The sequence below is a fragment of the Apteryx rowi genome, unplaced genomic scaffold, assembly GCF_003343035.1.
Source record: "Apteryx rowi isolate R43461 unplaced genomic scaffold, aptRow1 scaffold_325, whole genome shotgun sequence".
NCBI lineage: Eukaryota > Metazoa > Chordata > Aves > Apterygiformes > Apterygidae > Apteryx > Apteryx rowi.
The window spans coordinates 4,517-30,805 of record NW_020449697.1 but is presented as its reverse complement, the minus strand read 5'-3'; the positions used below and the strand labels follow the sequence as shown (position 1 = coordinate 30,805).

Genomic DNA, 26,289 nt, shown 5'->3' with positions numbered 1-26,289 from the left:
GGCGGCGTGGCCCATGGCGGCGGCGGCGGCGGCGGCGCGGTGCCTGCGAGGCGCCCGGCGCCTCCTGCCCGTGGGCGCCCGGCGGGAGAGCTGCGAGCTGGCCCGGCTRGCGGGGCCCGTGGTGAGAGCCGGGGCGCGGGGCGCCTCGCCGGGGAGGCTGGCGGCGGGAGGGGACGTGGGATGCGGCGGCAGGGAGGGAGGGAGGGAGGGAGGCGCTGTGTGAAACCGGGGCCGGCCGCGGGGAGCCGGGAGCTGTCCCGATGGGACGGCGCCATCCCTGCCCCGGCGAAGGTCGCCTCCCTGACGGGGGCGCGCGGGAAATGGCCGCCGGGCGCGCGGGGGGTAACGGTCGCGGCGCGCGGGGGGGGTAACGGTCGCGGCGCTGAGGGAGGCGGCGGCTTTCGAGGCAGCCCTGCCGGCCGCCGGGCGCTGCGCCGGGCTCCAGCGCGGCTGCTTGATGATTTCCTTCCAACCGGCCCGCGGCTTGCGCCCTGAAAGGGACAGCGAGGTGGTTTCCCCCTTAATAACCTAAAGGGCTCGGAGGCGCCGAGCTTTCTGTGCTGTCTCAGCTCATGCCTTTGTGCTTGTCTTGACCTGCTAGCTAATTTGCTTAAGGCCCAGCTAGAATTAACGCACATTCACTTATTCCTTAGTTGTCATCCACGTGTTTGTTCTTTGTCACAGGAATTCCTGTCCATTGAGCCAGCAGCGGCTCTGGCAGGACCTGTGAATGTGGCTTTAGAGGAGCAGTGGATTTGGGGGGGGGGAGGGGGGTGTTTAAGCCGTTTAAATTGTCCAGCAAAACCTGGCTGCAGCCCCTGGCTCTGCCACATTGCCCTCATGTGACCTTAGGCAAGTCACGGTGGTTGACGCCTGCTCTGCGGCCGGGCCTCCCTAAAAGACGCTGAGTGCTGAGGCACCCTAAGGCGGGCTCTCCTCAAATCCTTYGTGGATTGAGGTGCATCTGCAAGAAGACAAACCCTTCCCCTCTCCCATCTCTGTGGAGCCGGACTGACTGCGCAGCACTGAGCACATCCCGGCTCCCCTCAGTGCACCGCCACAGTCAGAAATGGGCCCTGGTCTAAATCCATCAAACATTAAGTTTTGTGACTTGAATCTTCTACTCCATCYGGTAAATAAGTACCAAGTGAAGAATTTTTCTGAGACCTCCTCTCTGACATCAGAGCACTAACCTGCTGTGATCAGACAGCASAGGAAGTAAAGTCTGGTTTCTCTTTCTGTAGCTGAATCCCTCAGCCCCAGCTCGGTCCCCACAGYGGTTTTACATTTGGTTCAGTATATTTTTCCATATGCCCAGATAACCTCAAAATCAAACCTAAAGCTGCCTTCCAGGTGGAGCTGTTGTCAGTAAATGCTCATTTTGTGTCAATTCCTGTGCGGGAACAACCGTGGAGGTACAGACCCCTCCTGTGGGGATTACTCACAGCCRGCTGAACGTGCCCGGGCCGTTCAGGAGGAGGATGGCATCTGCARGCAGCAGTGGAAGGTCTGCAGAGGAGCAGGCTTTGCTCTGCTCTTCCTCCAACCCCACAGGAGGTGGCTCTCCAGCAGCTGCGGGCTCCCAGCTTGCAAACCGCTGGGAGGAAAGCAGTGTGAGTGAACACTGGGCACGGTTCCCGGCTATGCCCACCAGTCAGCAGGGTATAAACACCTCTAGCTCCTACCAACTGGTCCTTGCTCTGCCACAACCCTGTGCCTTGGATACCTGCAGAGGGGCTGCCCTCTTGCCAAAGGGAAAAAAGGTCTTGAGTGCAATCTCCGCTACAGTATCTTTAGCCCTTTCTATAGCCCCTGGCTAGGAACAAGCAAGCTGGACTTAGCATTCGTCCAGGAGGAGAGGACAATGTGGTTTGGGGAGAAGAGTTTTCCCCTTAGCATAGCAATAACTCAGATACATATAAGGGTAAAAGAATGTTGGTTTTTTTGCACTCTACACTGCTTTCTTACTGGAAAAGAAGATTTTTAATGGGTCTGTTAAACCCTGTGTAAAACAAAGTCATCTAGCAGATTGACTATGTAATGCCTAAATTCCACAGGGCAGGCAGCGGACAGCTTTAGGACACAAAGAAAGCCACCTGGAGCATCTGAGACGCCTAGTGCTGGCTTGTCTGCCCCAGGCAGCGTTTGCTGCAAGAGGCAGGCAGACAGGGAGTGCCTCTTGCTACAGGGACCGGTTCCTAGGACAGCAGAGCCCTGGCCTCAAGGCACTGCTGTAACACCAGGGAACTTGGACTGTTCACAGTCCGACTCCTGGGGCAAGGTGGTGTTTGTCAAGCTGCAATCAGCACTTACCTCATGGTCTCTTTCTCCATCTTAGTTCGTAGCCCAGCTGCTGGGTTTCCTGATCAGTGTGGTCAGCTCCATATTCTGTGGCCATCTGGGGAAAGCTGAGCTGGATGCTGTGACACTGGCTGTGTCCGTAAGTATTACTTTTTCTTCTCTCATTTAAAAGCATACAAATTGTGTGCTCCCCTCAAAAACTAAAAAAATTCCTGGAGCAACGCTTACCTGAGAACCCCATGTTTAAGCACAGCCTGATGCAACACTGACACTGCACCTACCAAATTGCTTTTGCCCAGAGCGCAGCCAGGGGATGTAAATGATTGTGCCAGCTCAAGGCCAGCASCTGGGCAGGGAGCTTGAGCCTGTGACCCAGCTCTTTGAACCTGCCACACCTAGGCATGTACCTGCAGCTAGGAATAGCACTGTTAGTGGTCTTTTAGATATTTGGCCTTTGCTGGAGGATCYTTTCCCGCAGCAGAAGAGGGAAGAGCCTATTTGGATAACATTTATGTGTTATTCTGAGAAGTAGAGAAGGTCTGGAAACTGCCCAAAAACTCATAGCAGAACTGTCTCCCCACCCAGCTGGGAGGGACACAGTGCTTCGGGCCAGATCCCCTGTGACCCTCCCTCGCAGCCCAAATTACCTCTCTCCTCCAGGTTATCAACGTGACAGGCATCTCCATTGGCTCTGGTTTAGCCTCAGCATGCGACACGCTGATGTCCCAGGTCAGTAGCTGCTCCCCGTTTTGTGCCTGCTGAGGGTTCAACATGGTGGTGTCTTGCCTCCTATGCAGCATGACCTAGGCACAGAAGGTGGGAGGATGGCAGCTTCCAGCCAGCCTGAGGCTCCAAATGCAATGTCTGGAGCTTGCTCTCCCCATGTGGGACAGGAGGGGCACAGACTAGGAAGGGATGGGGCTGAGCCAGACTCCCCAAGGAGCCCTGGGTCATGCCTGGGTAGCAAAGGGATGTGCATCCCCGCTGAGGTCCAGTTAAATCTAACCAGCCCAGTGCTAGCTGCTGCTGGGAGTGGGGGAAGAAACTGCATTTAATCGGCCTGTCGCTGCTTCTGGACCAGAGCATCTGCCCAGATCCTTTCCCCCCAACCTTAACTCTGACCTTGGTGCTGTCTCTCCACTCAGATGTATGGTGGCAAGAACCTGAAGCAGGTGGGAACCATCCTGCAGCGGGGGATCCTCATCCTGCTGCTGTGCTGCTTCCCTTGCTGGGCTATCTTCATCAACACCGAGCGGATCCTCCTGCTCATCGGACAGGACCCCGAGGTCTCCAGGTCAGGGGTGAGATCAAGTCTGACCCCTCTCTGGTCTGCAGTGTGTCAGGTGTCAGCCCTCCAGGCTCTGAAGACTCTGATTCAGACAGGTCTTTCCAAGGCTCTGGTGGGGGGGGGAAATGAACTCTGGGATCTTGCTTGCCCACAGGGCCACCAGAAACCAAGGTTATGGGTCTAGGGGCCCCTGAACCTTCTCTGGGAACCTTTAGGGTCCCCAGGCCAGCATGCCTAGGAGGTGAGGCACTGCTGGGGCCTCTGTCTGTGTCCTCTGYAGCAAGAGGACTGCAGCGATWGCCCATYGCCATTCAAGCTTGCTGCAGATAAGGGTGGCAATGGCTGCTTTATCTCCTCCAGCCCTTCTGGACTGGCATTTGGCTGTGGTTGGGTTGCTGCATAGTGTTGAAGTCAAGGCTATGCAGGATTTGAGTGCATCCCTGCGTGGTTTGGCTCTTGCTTTCCTGTATCATTAACTGGGGCAACAACTCTTTTTCCAGGTTAACGCAGGTCTACGTGATGATCTTTATCCCAGCTCTTCCTGTAAGTTGCTGCTAAAGCTATTACAAGCTCTATCTCCCTCAGTAACGTTTCGGGGAAGGAGGGAGGGTCTTTGCTCTGTGGATCACAGGGCAGCATGATTTAGGGTTTTACAATGGGTCCCTTGATCTTAGGCCTTAACAGATGTGCTCTGRCCAGTGGCTGTTGGACTAGCAAACATGCACTCTTTCATCTTACTGTGCAAAGGCTTTTACTGCAGGCCACATCTCTGCACAATAAATAACTGTCTACAGACATTGGAACCAGGGGCTTCACGGCTTGCTCTTAGCTCAGAGATAAAGGCTGCAGGTTGCTACTAGCACACGCTCGTAGCCGCCTGGTTCTTGGCTAGTTACTCTTTCTGAAGAGACTCCCCTAAGACAGGGAGCAGTACCCCTAGAAAACAAGTCTGTAGGTTATTCCTTTCTTCCAAGATTTACAGGCTCTCTCGTGCTGATGGGGAATCTTGGGAGATCTGCAGTTTGGAGACTGATCTCTCATCCTGGTGGGAATGGAGAGGGTTAGTGTCCAGCCAAGGGGAGGGATGGTGCTGCTCTGCAAGGCAGAGATTCTCCTCAGGGCCCAGCAAGGGAAGCTGCTTTGTAGTCTGCCTTTTGTTACTCCCGGCTTGGGGTTCAGCAGTGCCAGCAGCCACCGAGCTTAAAACAGACCACAGGACCCACGTACTGTTGCAACGTGCCTGGCTGTGGCCTCCTGACAAGGCGGCGGGAGGAGCTGAGGAAAGGATTTATCCGTGAGTGTTAAATTGTAGCTGGCTGTTGAACCATAGCGGCACCAGGGTTCCTCTCTTGTGCGGGGCGGTGGCGAGGGTTTCCGGACTGCCTGGAGAGCGTGCGGCAGTGCTGAGGAAATGAATCCTTACTTTTGCAGGCGGCGTTTCTGTACCAGCTGCAGACAAGATATTTACAAAGTCAGGTATTGTGTAACTAACTGGGCTCTGGGCCACAGATTAAAGGTATTCCTAGGAACGTAGATAAGTTTGGTGATCTAAGTTCACTCTGTCTTGGGGAGCGCTGGGTTGAGAAACGTCTGATCTGTAGTCTTCAGCCAGCCCTGCAAAGCAGGGAGAAGCCATGGGGACCAGCCTTGGATTGCTACAGTCTCCCCATCGCTGCCTCCCAGTTCTCTGCACTGAGTTGATTGCTCCAGCTCTTGCGCCCTGCATGCTGCTTTCTGCCTGTCTAACACAATCCTGCTTCACCTGCAACAGGAGCCCTCCTTTTGGCTTTCTCCTTGGGCATTGCGGATCGTCTCCGCAGTGTTCGCTGGATGACAGCAAGGGTCTGTGATGGCTGTGGGTTTGGGCAATGCTGGGAAAGCAAACTCCAAAGTCTCTTTGGCTTCCAGGCGATCATTTTGCCTCAGGTGATTACGGGTATTGCAGCCAACATCCTCAACGGGGCCATGAACGCCATCTTTCTGTATGCACTGAAGCTGGGCATGGTGTAAGTGTCAGCAGAGGTGGTGGCAGCCTCTCCCTAGGTGAAGGGGATTGCTCAGGGCTGTGGGAGGGTGTCTTGGGTGCCCAGTTCTGCAGCCCTCTGCTCTCAGCCAACCAGCCTGGAAAGAAAAGGCTGGGGGAAGACATGCATGTGCAGGCCTGGCTCATGACCCAAGAGGCAGCAAAGCCTTGTGCATCTGCCTCTTTCCCACAGCTGCCACAAGGCTCCCATGGGTGCCACCAGGTCTCTTCCTTCCCAACCTTGACTCCAACAGATGTTGTTTGTAACCTGTCCATGTTTCTCCCCAGGGGCTCTGCCTGGGCCAACACTGTTTCTCAGTACACCCAGGCCATTCTCCTCTTCCTTTATGTGTGGTGGAAGAAGATCCATGTGGAGACCTGGGGAGGTACTGTTCATGGCTTAATCCTTTTAAAATACTGCTGTCTGGCCCTGTTGCCAGGACTCGGGCTGTAGGTCTGATACAGAGATTATAATCCCCTCTGTGCAGGGAGAGCCTGTAGCCCTGAGCCCAAGACCATGCCTGTGACCCCAAGTCCATTCTCTTTGCCCTGGCTCAGGGACACACTGCTATATGGGAAGACTAGGCTGATGTTCTGGGAGCTGTGGCTTGTGGTTGCTGTCCTCAGAGCGTCCAGAAGAGCATGTTAGTCCCCTTCTGAGGGAGAGGAGGACAGTGCATTCATTCTGCTTCACCTCCTCGTTGCAGGCTGGACCAGGGACTGCCTCCAGGACTGGGGTTCCTTTATCCATCTGGCTGTGCCCGGCATGCTCATGATGTGTATTGAGTGGTGGACCTTTGAGATTGGGAGCTTCCTGGCAGGTGAGTCCAAATCCTCTTCCTTCCTCTGACTCAACAGAGCATCTTCCAGTCATGCCTGCCTTGGTGGCTGCCTCTCTGCTGTGCCCCCAAAGCATCTCCTGCCAGCAGCCCCTTGCATGCAGGGCTGGTTCAGCAGGATGCTGCATCCATTACATGGGAGCCCTATAGCTGCTGCCTCCTCACCAGCAAAGGAGCTTTAATTCTGACCTAATGAAGGAAGTGATAAATCTCTTCCAGGGCTGCTCAGCGTGGTGGAGCTGGGCGCACAGTCTGTGATCTACGAGCTCTCCTGTGCAGCGTACATGGTAAGGGCTGGGTGCATCAAGCTGGGACTGGCTCAGGAGGGAAGCAGGGGTGGGAAGCAGAACCTGGTACCAGGCTGGCGATGACTTTCTGGCCTGCTGTGCAGCTGCACGTCCAGAGGTGTGCTGCAGATGTGAAATCCCTTACTGCAGCCTGCAAACACCTGCTCAGGGGATACCTAGACTATGCTCACGTTAGCATCGTGGTGTTCCTGGGTTTGGCTGTTGCATTTTTCAGCCTCCTCCGATGCATCCAAAAAGACTTTATGCCCATGGGGCAGGCAATAGCTTGCGGCTGCAGAGAGTAGCCTGGGACTGGGTGTTCGTGACAACACTTTGCCCCTAATTCTCTACCTGGGAAGAGACAAACTGTTGCAGTCTCTGCTGCCACCCACCTCCTCATTGTCTCCTGCTACTCAGGTGCCGCTAGGCTTCAGCGTGGCCACAAGCGTCCGAGTGGGCAATGCCTTGGGATCGGGGGATGCAGTGCAAGCCAAGACCTCCTGCATCACTGCCCTGCTGTGCTCAGGTCAGCCCAGGCCCTGCAGAGGGGATTAAAGGGCAGTTATCAACAAAGGGTTCACAGGGCTGGGGAACCTCTAGCAGCTGAGACCCACTTGTTTGGACCCTCAAATGGGGAAGGTGGGACTCTGGCAGTTYCTCCTCTCTGTTAGGAGCCTGGTGAAAAGGCTTTAATAGTTAAAAATGCAATTTAGCATTCTGTCCTACAGCTCCAGAAGGTGGAGGGAGTATTTGGGGAGGAAATGGGGAAAACTGACTTGTCCTCTACTGCAGTAACACTTAGAGGTGAGCCAAGTCCAAACCCCACAACACAGAACCACTGAGATCTGGGCCTGGGATAGGCAGTATGTCCTGYTCTGTTCTGAGGCAAGCTGTTTGACTGTTTCTTTTTCTTTCAGGAGTGTTTGCTGTAGTGGTTGCAACATTACTGGGAGTCCTAAAGGATGTGGTGGGCTACATCTTCACCAGTGACAAGTGGGTTGACTGCTTTCTTTTAAGTACAATTAACTTTCTTGGAGGGCCTGATATATAATGTCCCAGGAACAGCTCTGAAGCAGCTGATAGGTGGAGTTCATAAACCTCCATCTGGCAAATGTTCCCCAAAGGTTCCTCCCCACTGCCTTGTGTCACTGGACAGCATGGATGCTGCTGTCTCTGGGACAACACTATGGCTGTATCCAAACTGCATGCACTCCAAGCTGCAGGTCCAGCAGGCTGGGATCCGGCTTTCCCAGCTGGACAAGGGTGATGTGTGAGAACCTTTGGGCCAGGCTACCCTACTTTCCCTGACCAGCACGTACATTTTCCCAACAGGGAGATTGTTACCTTGGTGTCCAAAGTGATGATCATCTTTGCTCCGTTCCACTTGTTTGATGCAGCAGCAGTGAGTATTCCAGGATGTGGAGCAATTCCTCTCTGCAGGTTGCAGTGTCATGGAGAGTACAGAAMTATCTTTTGCTCTTAATCTGTTAAAATGATACAGAGAAGCAACCTGAAAAACTGCCAAAGAAGTTGCTTGCATTAGCCATAGCTTCAACTTCAACGTCCCCCTGTGCTTGTAGCTGCCCGTTGGCATTACTGCAGAAAAACCCAGTTCTCCCTCTCCTCTCCCTACCAAGACTTCAGTTTTCTACTAGTTTGTCAGAGCAACACAAGCAAGCAGCTGGATTTTTAGGGATGTCAGGTACCCACAGCCCAGTGGCAGTGCTCGTACAGCCTATTAGATGATAATTTCAGGCTGTTTCCTCCTGTCCTGTTCTGGGGAGAGCGATCCAAGCGGTGTAGAAGGCCCTACAGTCTGCTGGCACACCTCTATGTCCGCAGACAGCTCCACTTCCTGCACTTAGGTCAGTGGCTAAACAAGAGGAACTTTACACCATGTTCTTTGAGATGTGGCCTTGGTCCCTCTCAGCTCTGCGGGACMCTGGGCTCCCCTATTTCCAGGGCCGTGCCATACCCTGAGCTCCTCTAGTGGTACCAGCCGTGGTAAATGCTGACCTACATGTTGATTCCTCTGCCTGCTCTCCTTAGGCAACCTGTGGCGGTGTGCTGAGGGGCGCAGGGAAACAGAAGATGGGTGCTATCGCCAACGCTATTGGCTATTACGCCGTCGGCTTGCCCATCGGCATCTCACTGATGTTCGCAGCTCAGCTGGGGGTGTTAGGTATGTTTGTCCTCTTGTTTGGCGTTGGGGGTCTGGCTTYGTACGAGCTGCCAGCACTGCTGCTGCTGGGCCAAACCCCGTGGCCTTGGGCAGAGGCTCAGCCCTGGGACTTGTGCTTGGATCCTCCTTCGGGTTTGGCGGGGCTGAATTGCACACTGAATTGTTTAGCTGAGGTGGGCTTTGGGTAGCCCCCATCAAATGGAGATTTGGGTGAATGGCAGCATCTCAACTCCAGAGCATGAACAGAGGTAAAAGTCCAGCACCTTAAGAAACAAATTCTCTGCCAAATTTCTGCCATTTCCAAGCCTGCGCGATTAAGCTACAGAGAAAAGGGCTTAGTCTGCTGTGACTGTAATTAACACCAGACTTGGGGCACCCTCCCTTTGGTGGTAACTGGACCCAGGTCTGATGCACTTGCTGTGAGTGAGCGAGCTCAGTGGCAGAGTTCCCAAGATGGTCCAGTAAACCCAGGCTTGCTCCCAGCATAGAGCTTACCCAGGAGCTGTTTCCTCTCGCTGCCTCTCAGGGGCAGCTCTCAGGTCAAGACTGGGTTAGACAGCAAAGTCCTGAGCCCACCAAAGTCCTTGGGCATTTTGGCAGGCACTCTGACAAAAGCAGGGTTTCCTCAAGCCCTCACTAAAATAACTCCGTTGTTGCAGGTCTGTGGGTGGGGATGATCGTTTGCATCTCTTTGCAAGCCCTTTCCTTCTCAACCTTTGTCATGCGCATAGACTGGAAGAAAGCTGCAGAAGAGGTAAGACTTGCGTTTCCCCTCAAGTAGCTCTTAAAAGGTGTTAGACCAGTTCCTGTCCCAGTACAATGCTACAGCCCTGCAGCTGTTTGTGGGGAAACGGAAGCAAAACAAGATCTGTCCCTCTGCTATAGCACAGGAACGATTTGGTGCTGAGCATGCTTCCCTTGGGAAGGTAGAGGAAGGAGGCTGAGGTTTGCTTGGCTGGGCAGGACATCCCTGCTCCAAGGAGAGCAACTCTTCTGTGTGTTTTTAGGCTCAAATCCGAGCTGGACTGAAAAAACAACTGGAAGATGTGAACTCCAATGGCACAGCTGCTAACAAAACATCTGCTCTGGGTATGTAACCAGGCCTGATAACAGGGAGGGAGCCCAAGTTCTCCACCCAGCCCTTCCTTTCCTTCACAGTCATGGCAGCAGTTCTGTCCTGCAGGCCCAGACAGGGGGAAAGCGCGCAGTGTCTGGTGCTGGTCCCAGACCAGTGGCACTTCTGCTGCATTCAGTAATAGGGGGTRCAAGGTACCTGTCCCCTGTTGCTACCCTGGCTGCTCCAGGGAAGAGCCGGGACCGCCACTGTCTGCATTACCAGGGAACACATGCTACTTTGCTGCTGCGTGTCCCGGTGTCCTTGAGCCTTGAGCCTCAGGACTGTCAGTAGTGCTTGTGCAGTATAAGGCTGGGCTCTCCTGGCTCTGCAGCTGGGCTTCCCCGAAGCACTCACCTCTCTGTTGCACAGATTACGTCTCCGTTGATGCAGACACTGTGGACACCTTGGACACCGTGGTCTTGCCCGACAGCGCTGTGGGAAGTGAGAGGCAACCTGATCACCAGCTCATCGTGCAGGAGGAGCCTGCTGCCTCCCCTGCTCCTCCTGTGGTAGGGAGAGCCCTCATCCTCCGCCGGGTGCTGGCTGCTGCTGTAGCCATCGCCATCCTGCTCACAGGCGTGCTGGTCCGGCTCCTGACTGGCAACGGATAGAGCTAGCATCAACATGCCACTGGGGAACTGTGACGGCACAGAGCAGGAAGGCACATGGTAATGTCCTAGGAAGATGATGATCAGGGAAGGAATTTCCCCCTCAGTAGCTTAAGAGTCACTTCACTCGGTTTGTGGTTAAGTCAAAATGTCTTATCCCACACACTCAGTCCTTAAAGGAGAGGAGGATGCAGCACCCAGGAAGGAAGTGCGTGAGAGGCTGTCCCCTCTCCAGCACTGCACTGGGGATGTCGCTTGTGATGCGGCTAGAGTGTGTCTTAGGACTGGCCAGGGAAGGAGACGGGCCTTGTGCTACTGTCCTCCTGCTTCCTAGTCACAGGGAGCATTTGACCGTGTGCTTTGGTAACGGCAGAAGCTCATGCTGCCCACAAAGCGAGTTCTCTCACCGAGCTGCCCGTGCCAGCATCTTGGCATGTCAGAGCCTGCTTGCTAACGCTACAACAGTGCATTGCAGTGCAAGGCCACGTTTGCTAGAAAATGGCTGGCTGACTCCCACCAAGGCGTTGGTCGCTGGCTCCTGGCCCTGCTCTCCCCTGTGTTTGGCAGGCACAGAGCCTAGAGCAACTCTTCTTTGCACTTTTGTAACCTGGGATTTTGATATAATAAAGTTTTCTGAGTAAACGTTGTGTCATTAATGGGCTGTGAGCATGGCCCCGGTCATGGGTGCTGCTAAGCTATTAGCAGGGACATGTGTGCTTGGTTTCTAGCACAAGCCTCAGCTGAGCGGTTCTGTGCAGAGTGGCCAGCTTTTGCAGGGAAAGAGCCTTAAATGCTGGTACTAGTTCCTGACACTGGCATCTGAGCAGTTGTTACAGCAACGTGGCCTGTTTTAGCCTGGCTCACTGAGCACACAGCTCCCCTCTAGTGCAAGCAGGGCTTCCGCACTTTGGCTGCTCCCACCCCATCGCTGAACCATACTGGGAAGGGTTTGATACACAGCTGTGCAGCCCCGGACCAAAGTCTGAGTGTGGGGACAGCTGTCAAGGAAGTGCCTTACAACTTAATGCAAACRCCCCTGCCATTGCCTGCCTCAACATGCAGCCCCGGGGGCTCGCAGGACCTGTCCCAGGACAGGTTGGCTGCTGGGCTCCCCCTCTTACCTGCGACTGTGCAGTGGCAGTAAGGCTGCTGGCACGGTGGTGTAGCAGTGCTCAATCATTCAAGGCGAATGCCACATACAGCCTGCGCATGGCAACTCCTTGCTGGTCTCAGCCACCCTGCAGGTCTCCTGGCCCATGGAGCTGGTCACCTGTAGGCTGGGAATAAAAAAAAAAGGAGAAATAACACATAGTAAATCAGCTTGAAACATTTTGGGACTGAAGCTTGGGGAGAGGAGGAAATCTGCCTTGCTCTGCCAGGCGGACTACCCCAGGCCCTGCCTGCCAGAGCCCACCTACCGCTTTGCAGGAGAGGTCTGTAAACACCGTGGTAGCGCTCTTCCACCTCCCTTGCCCTGCGGTGGGCCAAAGCAGGACGCTATATTTGGCCTGGCAGAGCAGTGCTGGTGAAACCCGACGCTGTGCACGCTGTGCAAGGCCAACAGCTGGAGCCAATGGGGCTGGCTTGTTTTGGCCGCCACCGTGCTGCGATGAGAAGGGCTGAGACGGGCAGCAGCCCAGCCACTGCAGACGAAGCACTTGGAGGCAGGAGCTCACGAGAGACAGCACAGGGACCCATGAATCCTCCATCTCAGCTGGAAGAGGAGAGCAACCCTTCAGCCTGCCAGCTAGCAGAGCCACAGCAGAGTAGGAGAAAGGTAGGTGGGTGCGAGAACTGGCGCTGGGCAAGGGGGCTGCAGGCTCCTTTACGCAGCCCTTGTTCTGCCTGGCTGCCAGCGGTAAAGGAACCGCAGCCCCCCAGGCAGCCTGTGTGGGCTTGGCCAGGGGCAGCGCGCCACGGGGCAGCCAGACGACCCGCTAGCAACTGTTTCCAAACTGCTGGCAGTCGCCAGCCGCTTGGGAACCGGGCAGGACACGCTACCAGCGCAGCAGGGCTGTGCCAGCAGCAGGAGGTAAGCGGGCAGCTCTGTAGGGCTTGTGGGAGCGATTTGGGAAGGCTCCCCCACAACGCGCTGGCTCGGGGCAGGCAGCAAGCGCCTTACACCGGTGGACCCAYGCAGCTGGGCTCCTCTGTGCTGCCCACATCGGCAGGCGGGACCCTCGCTTGGCTGCCCCAGCCGTGAGCCCGGCAGCATGTCCTGCCCTGACCCCAGCCCGCTGCCCACGCTCCCCATCGCCGCACCAGCGTCGGCAGCAGGAAGCACGCGGACGGCTTGCTCAGCCCTGGCTGAAGTTCACCCTGCCATGGTTACACATTGCTTACCCTCGCGAGGCAGGGCACTCGGCGGTTTTAACGGCGTGCAGAGAAGGAGGGTTCTTTCACTCTCCTAGCAGAGCCGCAACATGAAGCAGGCGAACTGCCCCGAGGAGAACGGCTTCAGCGAGGTGATGGCCAGCAGCACTCATGATCCTGCACCTGGCAGCTGCGGGAAGAAACGCCACTGGTTTCAACGTCTGATCCCGGACAACTTCTGGGAGGACACAAAGAAGCTGCTGGTGCTGGCAGGGCCACTGGTAGGGATCCAAGGTGGAGAGTACTGGCACGTCAGTAGAGTAGGTCGGGGTGGCTTCAGCTGCAGCACGATGCCGTGGGCACAGCAGGGAGTGGGTTCCTCGGCCAGTGGAGCCAAAACAATGCAAGACACTCCTGGAGAAGATGGATGTGGAGCACTACTAAATGCCTAGCAAGGGGGCAGAAACCTCAAATCAGTTTTATCCGAGGTGCCACGAGGGATTTGTTTGCTTGACTAGTTATATCCTGGTGAATGCGTACAGCTACCCTCCTGTCCTGGGCCCTGCTCAGGCCCAGGAGGAGAGCAGCATTGCCAGGTCTCTGCCTCCAGCACGGCCGCCCCTTGCTCACCTCCGTCTCTCCCCGTCTCCTCTTCCTCGCACCTAGATCGTGAACCAGCTCATGATTTTCCTGATCCACCTTGTCAGCTCCATATTCTGTGGCCACCTGGGGAAGGTCGAACTGGCCTCTGTCACACTGGCCATCGCTGTAAGTATTTCTGTGGCGCTGCCTTAGCACCTGGCCAGGCACCAGCTCTGACCCGATAACACTGCAATATGGTTATGGAGATAGGGGGACCTGTCCTGTGACATGGAGACAGACAAGGACCAAGGAGACTTTAGACTCCCACTTTGCCTTTTAGCAACTCTCCCTACCTGAAAGTCTAATATTATACACATTTACTATTTTTTTTTATTCCTCTGCTTCTTCCAGGTTATAAATGTTACTGCCATCTCTGTAGGATATGGTTTGTCTTCAGCATGTGACACCTTGATATCCCAGGTGGGTATGAGATGCTGACGTTGGTCCTGGAGACACTGGGGTTTACGGCACGGCGTGAGGCAGGACCGTGCTGCGGGAGCCCAGGCTGCACGAGCAAGCTGCTGTGCGGGGAGCTGGGGAAGTCTGGCCCTGAGCAGCAATCCCGTAGCCAGCTGGCAGGGAGGTCCGAGCTCTCCTTGAAACACCGAGTCCTTCCCAAGTGGTCTCCAGGACGGGCTGGGGTCGGGGCTGCTCCACGGTCGCAGCGGCTCGCCGGCATGCCAGGGCTCACTGCCCCACTCTTGCCTCGCAGACCTATGGCAGCAAGAACCTGCGGCGTGTGGGGGTGATCCTACAGCGTGCCACCCTCATCCTCCTGCTGTGCTGCCTCCCCTGCTGCGCCATCCTCATCAACATCGAGCAGCTCCTGCTCCTCATCCGCCAGGACCCTGAGGTCTCCAGGTTGGGCAGCCCCGCGGCCGGGACAGTCTCCAACACCAACACCTTGTCCTTCCCTGGGGGGGGGGATGGCAGCCTCAGCCCCCTCGCTGACTGTGTCCTCTCGTGTCCCCCCAGGTTAACCCAGCTCTATGTGATGGCATTCATTCCTGCTCTTCCCGTAAGTCCGTACGCACAGAGCCCTGTGTCCTGCCCGGCCCCGTGGTCCCTGTGGGCTGCGGCTTGCTGCATGGTGCTGCGAGGAGCAGGCTCTGCCTGGGAGGAAGGTCCAAGCCGCAGAGCGCGGGGCAGCACCAGGGCTGCAGCTGGGCACAGAGCGGCTGTGCAGCTCTCGTTTTCAGCCACAGCAGCGCAACCCACACTGAGTGTTGGCCTCGTCTCATGCACCAATTTGCTTTTCAGGCAGTTTTTCTGTATCAGTTGGAGACAAGATACCTGCAGAACCAGGTAGGTGTCCCACAACACTCACATCTACAGAGGGTCATCTTCTGCCCTGGGCATGGGCTTGGGGCTCCCCTCAGCCGCACTCCTGGGTTTTTGTGCTTGCCACTGCTGGTGGCTCCAGGCTCTTCCCTGGAGATCACTCATATCACATGGACAGTTGTACCTGTCTGCCTGATAGACCTTCCTTTGCACTTTCCCACATTGGGGATTTACCTCCAGCTCAATCATTTTCAAAGTAGGTGACTAATGTCACAAGTTTACTCTTTGTACTGAGAACGGGCCCAGCAGGTGCCTTTGGATCTCTCTTCCGAGGCTTTCACAACAATGATGCAGGCCCACCTCCTCTTCCTTACAGATGATCATGTGGCCCCAAGTGCTGAGTGGCATCCTCGGCAACGCCGTCAATGTGATTGCGAACTGCATCTTTCTCTACGTGCTGGGCTTGGGCATTGCGTGAGTAGCACTTGAGTCCCACAGGGGGGAAAAAAATGACACCCTGTAACTGCAGCTTCATCCCAAGGGCCCCAAACAGCAAGTGGCTTAAAGGAAACAGGCTTTTACCCTGAGAAACACAGTATTTTCAAAAAGGACTCACTTTGGGAGCCTAGCTTGAAACAGCTCATCTATGTTTTGAAACATAAGATTATTCCTACTCAGCCAGGACTCTGGTTTGTCCTCACGAAGGGACCAATTCCTGAAGCTGCAAATCCGGGAGTTAATGCCCAAGGTGCTACAGCTGCCCCAGCGTGCTCGTCCTCCAATGCCCTGGCCCATGAGGGGCTGGAGCCATGTACTGGGAGCCCTTAGCCAGGGCAGCCCAGCTGTGCGCCCTGACTGCAGCGGCGCCAGCACACTTGGGGGCCAGCAGGACGTTGCGCTCCGTCACCGTCAGAGCAGGAGCGGTTGTGCCGGGGAGGTGTGAGCAGGACACAGACAGCATTTCTCGTTTCCTTTCCAGGGGCTCAGCCTGGGCTAACACCGTTGCTCAGTATTCTCAAACCATTTTCTTGTTCCTGTATATTGTAGGCAAGAAGCTACATGTGGAGACATGGGGAGGTAAGGCATCTTCCCATGTCCCCCTCTGTTCCTGCTTTACCTGAATGTCCATAAATCTTCCACCATTTCTATCAAGTGCATTTTGTTAGTCCTAAAGGTGTAATATTAACCTCTGCCTGGAGCACTGTGCTGCTTCGGTGGCAGCACGTGATGCATGAGCACTACGCTGGGCAGTAAACATTAATTCTTGAAGACTGAAACTTTCTGCTGAAGCCTTGTTGGGTTTGGTCCCAAAGCAGGAGCAACCCAGACGTAGGCGCAAGGCTCTCCTTGGATGCTCTGGTCCTAGAGGGATCAGCTGAAGATGCACAGCTCTGCGGGCCCCAGCAATGCAGCAGCAGAGCATGTACATACACCCACCATTGCTGGAGATTCTGCCAAGTTGATGAGCATTGACTCGGGGGCTTTACACGGGGGTCCCAGTGTGAAAGGCACAGTTGGCTGCCTCAGGCATTCTCGGAGATGCAAAACTTGGCCAGTTTGCTCCTCTGTCAGGCAACATTTCTCGTCTCCTCTCCCCAGGCTGGTCCAGGGAGTGCCTCCTGGACTGGGACAGCTTCACCTCGCTAGCTGTCCCCAGCATGCTCATGATGTGCATTGAGTGGTGGACCTACGAAATCGGGAGCTTCTTGATAGGTCAGTGGAGAGAAGGAGCTACATGGAGGTGGGCAGGGCGCATCTGAGGGTGCTGTCTCCGGTGGCTGGCGAGGGTCAGCGGGGGCCGAGAGCACTCTCTTTGCCGGGCGCTTGAACTCACCGCCGACTCCTCTCCCTTTCAGGCCTGCTGAGCGTCGTTGAGCTCTCTGCACAGTCCATCATCTATGAGGTGTCTGTGGTTGCCTACATGGTAAGGTGTGAAGATTATTATTTAAGATTAGGCCTCCATAGGAACAGTCTCAGTACAGGCTCCAGCAAGAATCAACTCCAACAAATTCAGGTCTCCTCTCTTCCCCCTCTGTGCTTCAGTCACTCCTTGCTCCTGCCTGTCCCTCCTGGGATATGTTTTAAATTAAACCCCAGCCTTCTGCCCTTGCTCTGCTGGGTCCCTATTTTGCTGTTCCTCTGGCTGTGATGGCCTGTAACCACAGGGCCTGGTGTCACCCAGCCGCACACGTCAGCATCAGCGCTCTGTGGTTACAGATTCCCCTAGGGCTCGGCACAGCTGCCAGCGTCCAGGTGGGCAACGCACTTGGCGCTGGGGACATGGAGACGGCCAAGAGATCTTCCTCCACCTGTCTGCTGTGCACAGGTGAGGTGGCCCGAGCACCCGACCCAGCCCTTCCCACCGCTCATCCCTCGCTCTGGCCATGCCAGGCTAGCTCCAGACCCCCCAAAGCAGGGCACGTTTTGCAGTCCTCTGCCTGCAATGCACCCAAGTTGCCCTTTAATACCCTCCGTGTCCTGCCGGTGTTGCGGGCGCAGGGCCAGCCTGGCGGCACACCTCCAAGCGCGGGGCGAGGGCCGGCTCCCCCTCTGCAGCAGGCTCAACCCTTTGCTCTGTTTTTCAGGGGGATTTTGCATAGCAGTGGGGGCCATTTTAGCAGCCACCAAGGATGTGCTGGGCTATATCTTTACCAGTGACAAGTAAGTGCCCTGGCTCCCGGCCCCAGTGTGCACAGAGCAGCAGCCGGTTCCCCAAAATAACCGTTGCCTCTTCTCTGTCCCCAGGGAGATCATTGACTTGGTGGCCTGGGTCATGCCCGTCTATGTTGTCTTCCACTTATTTGAAGCCACATGTGTAAGTCCTCAGGGACACTGCTACAATTGATAGGGGACCTTACAATTCCCTGAGAGCCCTCGGCAGTCACAGGCCCTGGGAAGAGCTGGGGTTGAGGAGGGAGGGACCTTGCCCTTGGGGCTGGTTCTCCAGGCGCCCCACAGCGGCTGCCCCAAGGCGGGGGCAGACCCTGAATTCAGCCCAGGTGGACACCCCGGGATGGAGGCCCCGGCCCTCGCTCCAGTCCCTCTCCCGCTCTCCTGCCTCGCAGGGCGCCTGCGGCGGGGTGCTCAGAGGCATAGGCAAGCAGAAGTTCGGTGCCATCCTCAACGCCGTGGCTTACTATGGCGTGGGCCTGCCTGTGGGAGGCGTGCTCCTCTTCGTGGCCAAGATCGGCGTCATAGGTACCGACGGGAGGGGAGGGCTGGCATCCCTCTGCCGCCGTGCTGAAACATGGCCCCGCACCCTGCCCCCAAATCCCCCGCGGCTGGGATGCGGCTTCCCCCGCTGCGATCCCACCGACAGCTCATCACAACCCTCCCGACTGTGGCCCCGTCACAGCAGCAGTGCCCGGCTGGGTCTGCCAGGCAGCTCCGCAGCAGGCGCTCGTGGCTGGCCCCATCCCTGCTGACCTGGGCGCTGGGGCGAGGTGCCCCTTCCTGCCGCGAGACGCTGGCTGTCACAGCTCTGCCCAGCTGCGGCAGCTAGCTGACGCTGGCCTCCCTCCACAGGTCTCTGGCTCAGCATGCTCATCTGCGTCTCCATCCTCTGCAGCTGCTTCGTCGCCTACATCGTCCGCATGGACTGGAAGAGGGCGGCCGAGGAGGTAACCCTCCCACGTGCCACGCGCGCCTTGGGGTTTCTCTCTGTGCCATGCCTGACTTGAGGCATGAAGCACAGATTAGATGGGGCCACCAAGGCATAACCCAGCTCTGCTCACCTGGGCTGCAGCCACTGGGCACCACGTTATGCAGTAGCAGCACTGGCGTCTGCACCAGCAAGCATTTCTTGGTTATTTCGGGTGCATCTCTCGGCCACAGAGTGCCATTTCTCACCAGACCAGCTGTGCAAGACGCAGCATGGCAGCTTTGCTTGGTGGGGAATTCCCATCCCRCACCAGGTGCTGCTCATTAAACTCGATGTATTCCCTCCCCTAGGCTCAGCTCCGTGCAGGAGTGACCCAGCAGTCAGCAGAGGAGCTGAACCCAGGTCCCGAAGCACCCTGCAAGGCTCTGCCCTGCGGCCCAGGGCCGGCCCCCCCGCCCCATGCGGCGGTGCGGGGGTGCATAGGTACTGTGCGCTGGCGTGCCGCTCTCAGCGAACCTGCGTCATGCTGGGATGCTCCCCAGGCTAGCAGCCCCGGCACCGAGGGATCCCACGCCAGGGCACCGTGGCACCTCTCAAGGCTGTGCGCATGGTGTTTGTGTCCAAGCTAGCGGGAAAGGGTTTCCCTAGAGCTTTGCCCCTTAAGCCTTGGGGAAAGGGAGGCAAACAGTAACTACAGCCACGGGACCTTAGGAGATGAAGCATGTTGGCAGAGGGGGATTATCTGGGGAGAGACACCCTGGGGAGTTTTCACCTTGGAAACACTGGGACCCCACTAAAGCTTGGCTAAACCCTGCTTGCCGAGGGCTGGAGATCCCTGCAAGACTGTGGTGCCACTCTCAGCAGGCCAGGCATGGTCTATAAAGTGCTTTCAGCCCTAGGAGAAAACCCTCCACCTCCCCAAAAGCCCTCGGTAACCCTACCTCATTCTTGTTGCAGCGGGAATGGATGCCCAGAACGGCATCACGCTCGTGGGCGTCACCAGGATCGAGGGACCAACGTACCAGCCGCAGCCCCAGGAAGCAGCGCCTGCCCCACCAGCTCCAGGCACCGTCATGCCCATGAAAGAGCTGCTCCTCCGGCGCGGGCTGGCAGGGACCGTGGCTGTYGCAGTGCTTGTGCTCGGCATCGTAATAAAGCTCACGACCAGCAAACACTGAATGGCACCACACACTCTGGGGACTTTGGGGACAAAGGCACCTCCTGACTGATGGACACACAAAGCACAGACTGACCAACAGAAGAATCCAGCTCCTGAGTGGCCTGTCGGGGCAGAAGGGCCCCACTCAGCACCTGGCAGTACCTGACCGGGTATCACTCGGGAACGGGCCCTATGCATCACCCCAAGCGCTGTCCAGACTGCCCTACGCCCGCTGAGCGTGGGGTAACCCCTTCCGCGCCCGAACCTCGCACTGCCAGCTCTCACCTGCCGACCGGAGCTGAGCACAGCCCGGCTCGCACCACTGCCTAATAAAGAATAAACCCAGCTAGACCCAGGCTGGCTCCTTTGCTTGGAGGCTCAGGCAGAGCTGGCTGCCAGAGCAAAACATCAGCTGCTGTGAGCTGCAGCCCCAACTGGGGTTGTTCCTGTTTCTTTTTAGGGGAATGAGAATTTAAGAGCCCTTCCGACTCTGCTGTGGCATTCGAGGCCCTGCTGGCTCACACCAAGCTGCTCCCCACGACGCAGCAGCGATAAGGTGTCAGTGTGGACAGTGACAGTGGGTGCTTTCCCCCCGCAGTGACTTGCTGCGTCCTGGAGCACAGAGGTCTCAGCCGGGCACTCTGCTCCCCTGCCCTGTAGCACCAGGTGGCCTTCACAATAAACAGCTTTTATTCAGCAAAGCTCAAGGTCAGGTTTCCAGTTACAAGCTTGGAGATAAAAGACTACCAGTAAACCAATAAAAAAAATGGAAATTCAATTAATTTCCTAAGCATGAGTTTAGGAAACTGTGCTCAGCCTCTCTGGCAAAGGAGGCCAAGGACTCTCCTGGACCTGGAGACTCAAGTCACAGCAACTCCCCCTCATCAGTGCACAGCCCCAAATACCATGTACCGACCGCACCACRTTCCCCAGCGCTCCTCGTGTCCTTGGGGCAGAGTTTGGCTACAGCTCAAAAATCCTTTGCTCTCTCTTCATGTAGCCTTTTTGCACTTTGGGTGCCTAACAGTGATTTCCCACGTGCCGAGACATCACTCATGTCGCTGTAAGTCCTTTCAAAGACAGGATGGTGCATGTTCTTAGAGGCTATTTCCCTTCTGCTCCTGGGCAGCCTACTAGGGGACAACAAACCTGGACTGTCCCCAGAGCCACCAGGACTGTGAGGATGTGAAGTTACACAAGACATGAGTAACACATACGTTTTGTTAGGCTCGTTACTGATACCTAACAGTTTTCTATAGGGCTCACCCAAGACATAATACACAGATAACAGGCTCAGGAACAAGTTTCTTTGCTTTCACACGCTTGTGACGAATGATTCCCCAGTTCCCAAGACCTACAAAGATTCCTGTTTGCACCACGGGGCAAGACATGCCCTCCTTCCACCTGCCTTAAATCACTGTTGAGGCACGACTGATGGTTTAGGTCTGAATCAATTGCTGTATTTCAGCAAGAGTCTGAGCCTTCACTTGCTCAGCGCTTCTCTGCTTTAGCTTGGTTTCGTTTCCTTCTACCTCTTCAGTGGACTGGTTATCTCAGAAGAAAAGAGATTGCAGCAAAATCAAGTATAGAAATAGCAATGCAGGAAGTGAATGCCGGGTTACAGGACCACCGCGCGGCTGATTGCAGATCACCCTCTCTTCACTGGGACAGCATCTAGGAAGGCAGAGACAAGACTGAGTCCCACAGAGAGGGAGCAGAGCTCACTCAGGCCATTGGTGAGGGGGGCAGTGGAGGCGGAGACCTGGCCGAGCTCTGGGAGATGGAGCTGGGAACATGCACTCACATAGAAAGGCAAGAGCCAAGGCTCACCTGAGCCGCGACCCCCAGCAGCACCAGAATGACCAGTCCCACTTGGCCCTTGTTAAATCACTTCAGGAGGAAGAACTTGGCCCAGTCCACCTTCTTCTGGCTGCTAGGCGGGTACCGGAGTTTGTTCACCCCATCCATCTTCAAGTCCTTGATCAAGCAGGACCGGCGGTGGGAGAAGGTCTCAAAGCTGTGCTGGCCGTGGTAGGCGCCCATCCCGCTGTTACCTGGGACACACAACCCCGACAGGTCATGTCACGGGCTCAGCTGGCCAAGCCTTGACTGCTTGAGGCCACCAGCAGGACAAATAGAARCACAAATAARTTTTAATTGCTTTCCATCTGCTCTGCATCTTCCTCGCTGCAGTTTAAAAGCACAACTTCTCTATATTCCTGCAGAAAGGACGAGTCCTTCTCTTCTGCAGAACTTCTCATGGTCTCAAAAAYGTCCATCCATCCTCCATCCCTCGTCTTCCCCATACCCTTTTGACTAAGCAACCTCCAGCATTTCAATGTGTCCCTGTGGGCGCTCTTTCCTAGGCCTCTGAGCCTTCTCTGGCTCTCCTCGAGATTCAGCTCCCCTCCAAACCACCACACCAAGGCTCCAAGATCTGACCGATGCCAGGTAAGAAGGGGTTCCTGAGCACTCGTGCAGGGTGTGCCCCCTTTCTCTGTCCCAGCACAGCRCGTGCCTGTTCACACCAGCAGAACACTGCCGGTTCACCTTCAGCTTGCGAGCACTGTAACATCCAAACCCTCTTTGCAAAGCTTCTACGTGCTGCTCACAGCCTCTTCCTATTCTCCCCGAAGCTGAAGTCCCACCCCTCTTCCTGCAATTAGTGCTAACCACCCTGATCGCAGATAATGTTTCGAATGCACCTTTCACATCCATCTGCACTAAACACTCCAGTCTTCCCAACGACACACACCAGTTTTTCCCCTCCTTTGGCCTCTCTCCTAATACATTCGTAAAAWTTTTTCCTAGTTATTACTGAGGTCTGCTGTGCAGACACCTTTCAGCTGTAACAGGCACAGGAGTAGGTGGAATACAAACCAACCACTGCTGCGCCCTGTGTCACAACGTACAGCAAGKCACAAGTGTTTAAGGAGCTCCAATAACTCACCGACACCACCAAAGGGCAAGGTTGCRAGGAAGAAGTGCATGATGACGTCGTTTGCAGTAACTCCTCCACTRGAGGTTTCCGAGATGACTCTTTTGATTAACTAATAGGAAAAGAAATACATTAAAAAGGCCTAAGGAGTCCAAACCATGTGACTAAGCGCGACTGGGAGGGTGGCTATGAGCCACAGGACCACCAGAGTAATTTCCTGTTGCTGTCAGCTCAGACGAGCCCTCTCTTTGCAACGTAACTCAAGGCAAGAGGTAAAGTTCAGAGGGATGTGAAAGCTGGAAAGMCARGAGCTCTCCTCCCTAGCTAGATTTTACATGCAACTAAATTAAACAGGAAAGGTTACGCGGTACTAAACAGGTACCATGCTTATCCTTCTGTTACACAATGCGGTGAAAACCCAGAACCCTTCAGCAGGTGCCTGGCAGCCTCCTGCAGCGCAGGGAACACTCCCGGCTCACAGGAGCCAAACACCTGGATTCAGGTGTAAACAGGAGCCAACAACACGGGCCCTGCGGGGAGCCATGCCTGTGATCAGCCACACGCAGCATCGAACCACCCGGAGCTGCCGCAGCTGCGGAGCAGAGCCCAGACGCACCTTCTTGTTGTTGGAGAAGACGTACAGGGCGAGCGGCTTCTCCCGACGGTTGATGAACTCGATGGCCTCGTCCACGCTCTTCACCGTCACGATGGGAAGGACGGGTCCAAAGATTTCCTCCTCCATCACCTTGGCCTCCGGGGAAACATTGGTGAGGATCGTTGGCGCTGGGGAAAACCGGACAGCMGGACACTGAGTGAGCAGGGACAGARGATGGGGCCCAATGCAGGACTCGGTCCTGGGCACTGCCAGGGTTCAACGCGGAGCAAGCGAGGCACAGCCRCACACAGCTCCCAAAAGGCACCTGCCGCCAGCACAAGGTCCCTYCTCYGCCCACCAYCTCCCCGTCCCCGTCCCGTGCCACWGGTACCTATAAAGCAAGAGGCCTCATCAGCCTCTCCCCCATGAGCRATCTTCTGTCCTTCCAGCAGGGCCAGGACCCTCCTGAAGTGACGCTTGTTGATGATCCTCTCGTAATCCGGAGACTTTTTCACGTCCTCCCCRTAGAATTCCTGCCAAAGGGCAGAGCGGAAGCRMAGGRCGTTACAAACCTTCCAAAGGGCTCCAGCTCCAAGGAACGGCAATCACACGAACTCAAAGCCAAAGCGCACCGCAGCTCCACGCTAATGCATGCAATTGCCACGGCCCAAGGAACTCCACACTCACCTGCAGAGTCCTCTTAATATTCTCCACCACCTTGTCCTGGATGGACGGCTCGCAGAGGATGTAGTCGGGGGCAATGCAGGTTTGCCCGCAGTTCATGTACTTCCCCCACGTTATCCGCCTAGGGCAACAAGGGAGAAGGTTCCTCCACAGTCAGCCACTTCCAGACCCCTGCGGTCAGCGTGGGAGCGAGAACTGCGGGTCCGGTGCAGAAGCCCAGAGGTGCCCCCCAGCTCCTGCCCCACACGGTCCTTGCCCCACGGCTGAGCCCCCGCGGAGGATCTGCGGCAGCCTCACCTGCAGGCGACGGCCAGGTCACAGTCCTTGTCGATGTAGCAGGGGCTCTTCCCACCCAGCTCCAGGGTGACGGGCGTCAGGTGCTTGGCAGCCGCTGCCATCACAATTTTGCCCACCRCAGAGTTGCCRGTGTAGAGGATGTGATCGAATCTCTGTGTCAGCAGCTCCGTTGTCTCAGGTACTCCTCCAGTGACCACGGGGTACAACTCCTGTTGGGGCAAACAAGAGCCTTATAGCTACCTTGATTTAAAGCAATTAATATCAGGAGAGCAGCTCTCCAGGTGACAGACTCTTGCAAGCTGTTAGGATCTAGATGTTGGATAGCAGTAACAGAAACAATATCTGCTTCTTCCCCTGAAACCAAATTTYGCTTGTCACGTTGTCCTWCRTTAACTTAAAGAAATGGAGACAGAGGCCAGGGTTGAGCCAGAGCTACTTCCACACATTAAGACCTTGAGCACRTATGACCACTGGGCTGTCCGCGACAGCTATCCCCTTCCGCAGCTATACCACCCTTTAAGGAAGCGCTAATTCCCTAGGGAAAACTGCACGGTGGGGCCACGCTGTCAGAGCAACAACCTGTCTCAGKGAAACAGTGCAAGGGACACGAGAACTGCCAGGTGAGCAGAGGACAAGCAAAACGCTGCGCTGTGAGCAAGGACTGGCAGGACATGAAAACTGGAGGCTGACTGCCACYGAGCTCCCCAAGAGCCCCTGATTCTCAGAAAGAGCCAGGCACAGCCAGCACCCAACACRAACTCCTGCCAGCCTAGAGGCAACCAAAGGCGTKGCCCCAAACAGTAGGTGAGATAAGAAATACCTACATGTCTCTTGACACAGCAGCAGCAGCAGCAGCTGTCAACAAGACTAWCACATTGCAATAGGATTATTTAGGTGCGTTAGGTTATGCAACAGCAGGAAGAACATATCAGTGTGCCTTTGTACTCCAAGACCGATCCAACCATTCCGGTATTGCCCGTGTACACCATTTTCAGAGAAAGCAGGCAACTGAGACTCCTCCAAGCTACTGAGACCTTTCAAAAGCAGAGCAAGTGTTTCTTCAGGACAACTACAACATCAGACACAGGGCCGCGCTCACCGGGTCGATGTACTGGGGGAGGAGATCCGCTATGAGCTGAGCCGTGTGCTCGCTGATCTCCGACGGCTTCRCCACCACAGCATTGCCTAGGAGACAAACCCAGCGCAAGGGCTGAGCCTCCGCGCTCCTCTCCCACCTCCCCCAGCGCCCACGAGAACCGACGACCACGACGCGTCCCCACCTGCCGCGATGGCCCCAATCAAAGGCTGCATGACCAGGACGAAGGGGTAGTTCCAGGCCCCGATGATCAGCACCACCCCCAGCGGCTCGGCGCAGATGTAGGCCTCGTCCCGCAGCGTCAGCAGGTTCCTCTTCACCGCCTGCGGGGCCGCCCACGACGGCAGCTTGGCCATGGCCAGGGCCAGCTCCCCCAGCACGCCCAGGATCTCGTGGCTGTACGCGTTGTGCCCGCACTGCAACGACACAGAGCTCGGAGAGAGCGCGGCAAAGGCGCCCACCTCCCGCGCCCGCCGCCGAAAGCTTAGCCGGGGGCACGACGGCCGTCAGAGAAACCCGCGAGGGCCAAGGCAGCCCTGGCTCCCCCTCGGCGCGGCTGACAGCGGCACGGAGAAACCTTTCCCCGCCRACCCAGACCTTGTGCAGATCCGCCTCGATGGCTCCCAGGATTTCCTTCTCCCTCTCGTGCACCATCCGCTCCAGGGCCTTCAGCTGCTGGATCCGGAACTCCAGCGAGCGGCATCGGCCCGACTTGAAGGCGGCTCTGGCTCGCTCGACCGCCTGCCTTATCGCCTCCATGGTGGCTCAATGCTGATGGGAGAGAGCAGCACAAGTCTTCTCACAACGGGGCCCCTTGCAGACCGCCCAGCTCAAATCCCTTCCACTGTCATTTCCTGCAGGCATTAAACTCTCTTTTACCCAAGTTTGCAATCATGTGTACGCAATTTAAAGGTCATTCCCTGCACTGTCCTAAAGCCCAATGGACACTAGGCTTCACTTTGGAAACACCATGTCTAAAAACATGCAGCAGAAGCGGGCTCTGCTAGAGCAGGAGCTCTAGGGCTGATGTGGTGTTTG

General features: G+C 56.1%; 3 protein-coding genes across 4 annotated transcripts; 2 read left to right on the top strand and 1 right to left on the bottom strand.

Moving 5' to 3' along the window:
- The first annotated feature begins 13 nt into the window (after nucleotides 1-13).
- LOC112968806 (multidrug and toxin extrusion protein 2-like) lies at nucleotides 14-11,273 on the top strand. The gene is made up of 17 exons (XM_026071428.1): nucleotides 14-121; nucleotides 2,339-2,440; nucleotides 2,962-3,030; nucleotides 3,447-3,595; nucleotides 4,090-4,132; nucleotides 5,021-5,065; nucleotides 5,498-5,595; nucleotides 5,901-5,998; nucleotides 6,320-6,433; nucleotides 6,671-6,738; nucleotides 7,156-7,264; nucleotides 7,656-7,731; nucleotides 8,071-8,140; nucleotides 8,788-8,920; nucleotides 9,580-9,674; nucleotides 9,928-10,009; nucleotides 10,407-11,273. The coding sequence occupies exons 1-17, from the start codon at nucleotides 14-16 to the stop codon at nucleotides 10,646-10,648; spliced, it is 1,701 nt and encodes a 566-aa protein (XP_025927213.1). The 3' UTR covers nucleotides 10,649-11,273.
- Nucleotides 11,274-13,068: 1,795 nt separating this feature from the next.
- Nucleotides 13,069-19,660, top strand: LOC112968791 (multidrug and toxin extrusion protein 2-like). Its single transcript, XM_026071393.1, has 17 exons — nucleotides 13,069-13,239; nucleotides 13,625-13,726; nucleotides 13,952-14,020; nucleotides 14,313-14,461; nucleotides 14,576-14,618; nucleotides 14,861-14,905; nucleotides 15,258-15,355; nucleotides 15,861-15,958; nucleotides 16,481-16,594; nucleotides 16,738-16,805; nucleotides 17,099-17,207; nucleotides 17,467-17,542; nucleotides 17,627-17,696; nucleotides 17,947-18,079; nucleotides 18,407-18,501; nucleotides 18,833-18,965; nucleotides 19,440-19,660. Exons 1-17 carry the CDS (start codon nucleotides 13,069-13,071, stop codon nucleotides 19,658-19,660), a joined length of 1,794 nt encoding a protein of 597 aa, XP_025927178.1.
- A 653-nt stretch (nucleotides 19,661-20,313) lies between these two features.
- LOC112968814 (fatty aldehyde dehydrogenase-like) lies at nucleotides 20,314-26,022 on the bottom strand. Of its 2 annotated transcripts, XM_026071437.1 has the most exons (10): nucleotides 25,849-26,022; nucleotides 25,436-25,667; nucleotides 25,255-25,340; nucleotides 24,156-24,364; nucleotides 23,862-23,979; nucleotides 23,566-23,707; nucleotides 23,196-23,362; nucleotides 22,592-22,691; nucleotides 21,472-21,695; nucleotides 20,314-21,315 (listed from the first exon to the last, which is right to left on the bottom strand). In XM_026071437.1, the coding sequence occupies exons 1-9, from the start codon at nucleotides 26,008-26,010 to the stop codon at nucleotides 21,529-21,531; spliced, it is 1,383 nt and encodes a 460-aa protein (XP_025927222.1). In that variant the 5' UTR covers nucleotides 26,011-26,022; the 3' UTR covers nucleotides 20,314-21,315; nucleotides 21,472-21,528. The 2 variants fall into 2 exon arrangements, with proteins under 2 accessions (XP_025927222.1, XP_025927224.1); XM_026071439.1 differs by lacking the exon at nucleotides 20,314-21,315 and having other exon boundaries at nucleotides 21,664-21,750.
- Nucleotides 26,023-26,289: the final 267 nt, after the last annotated feature.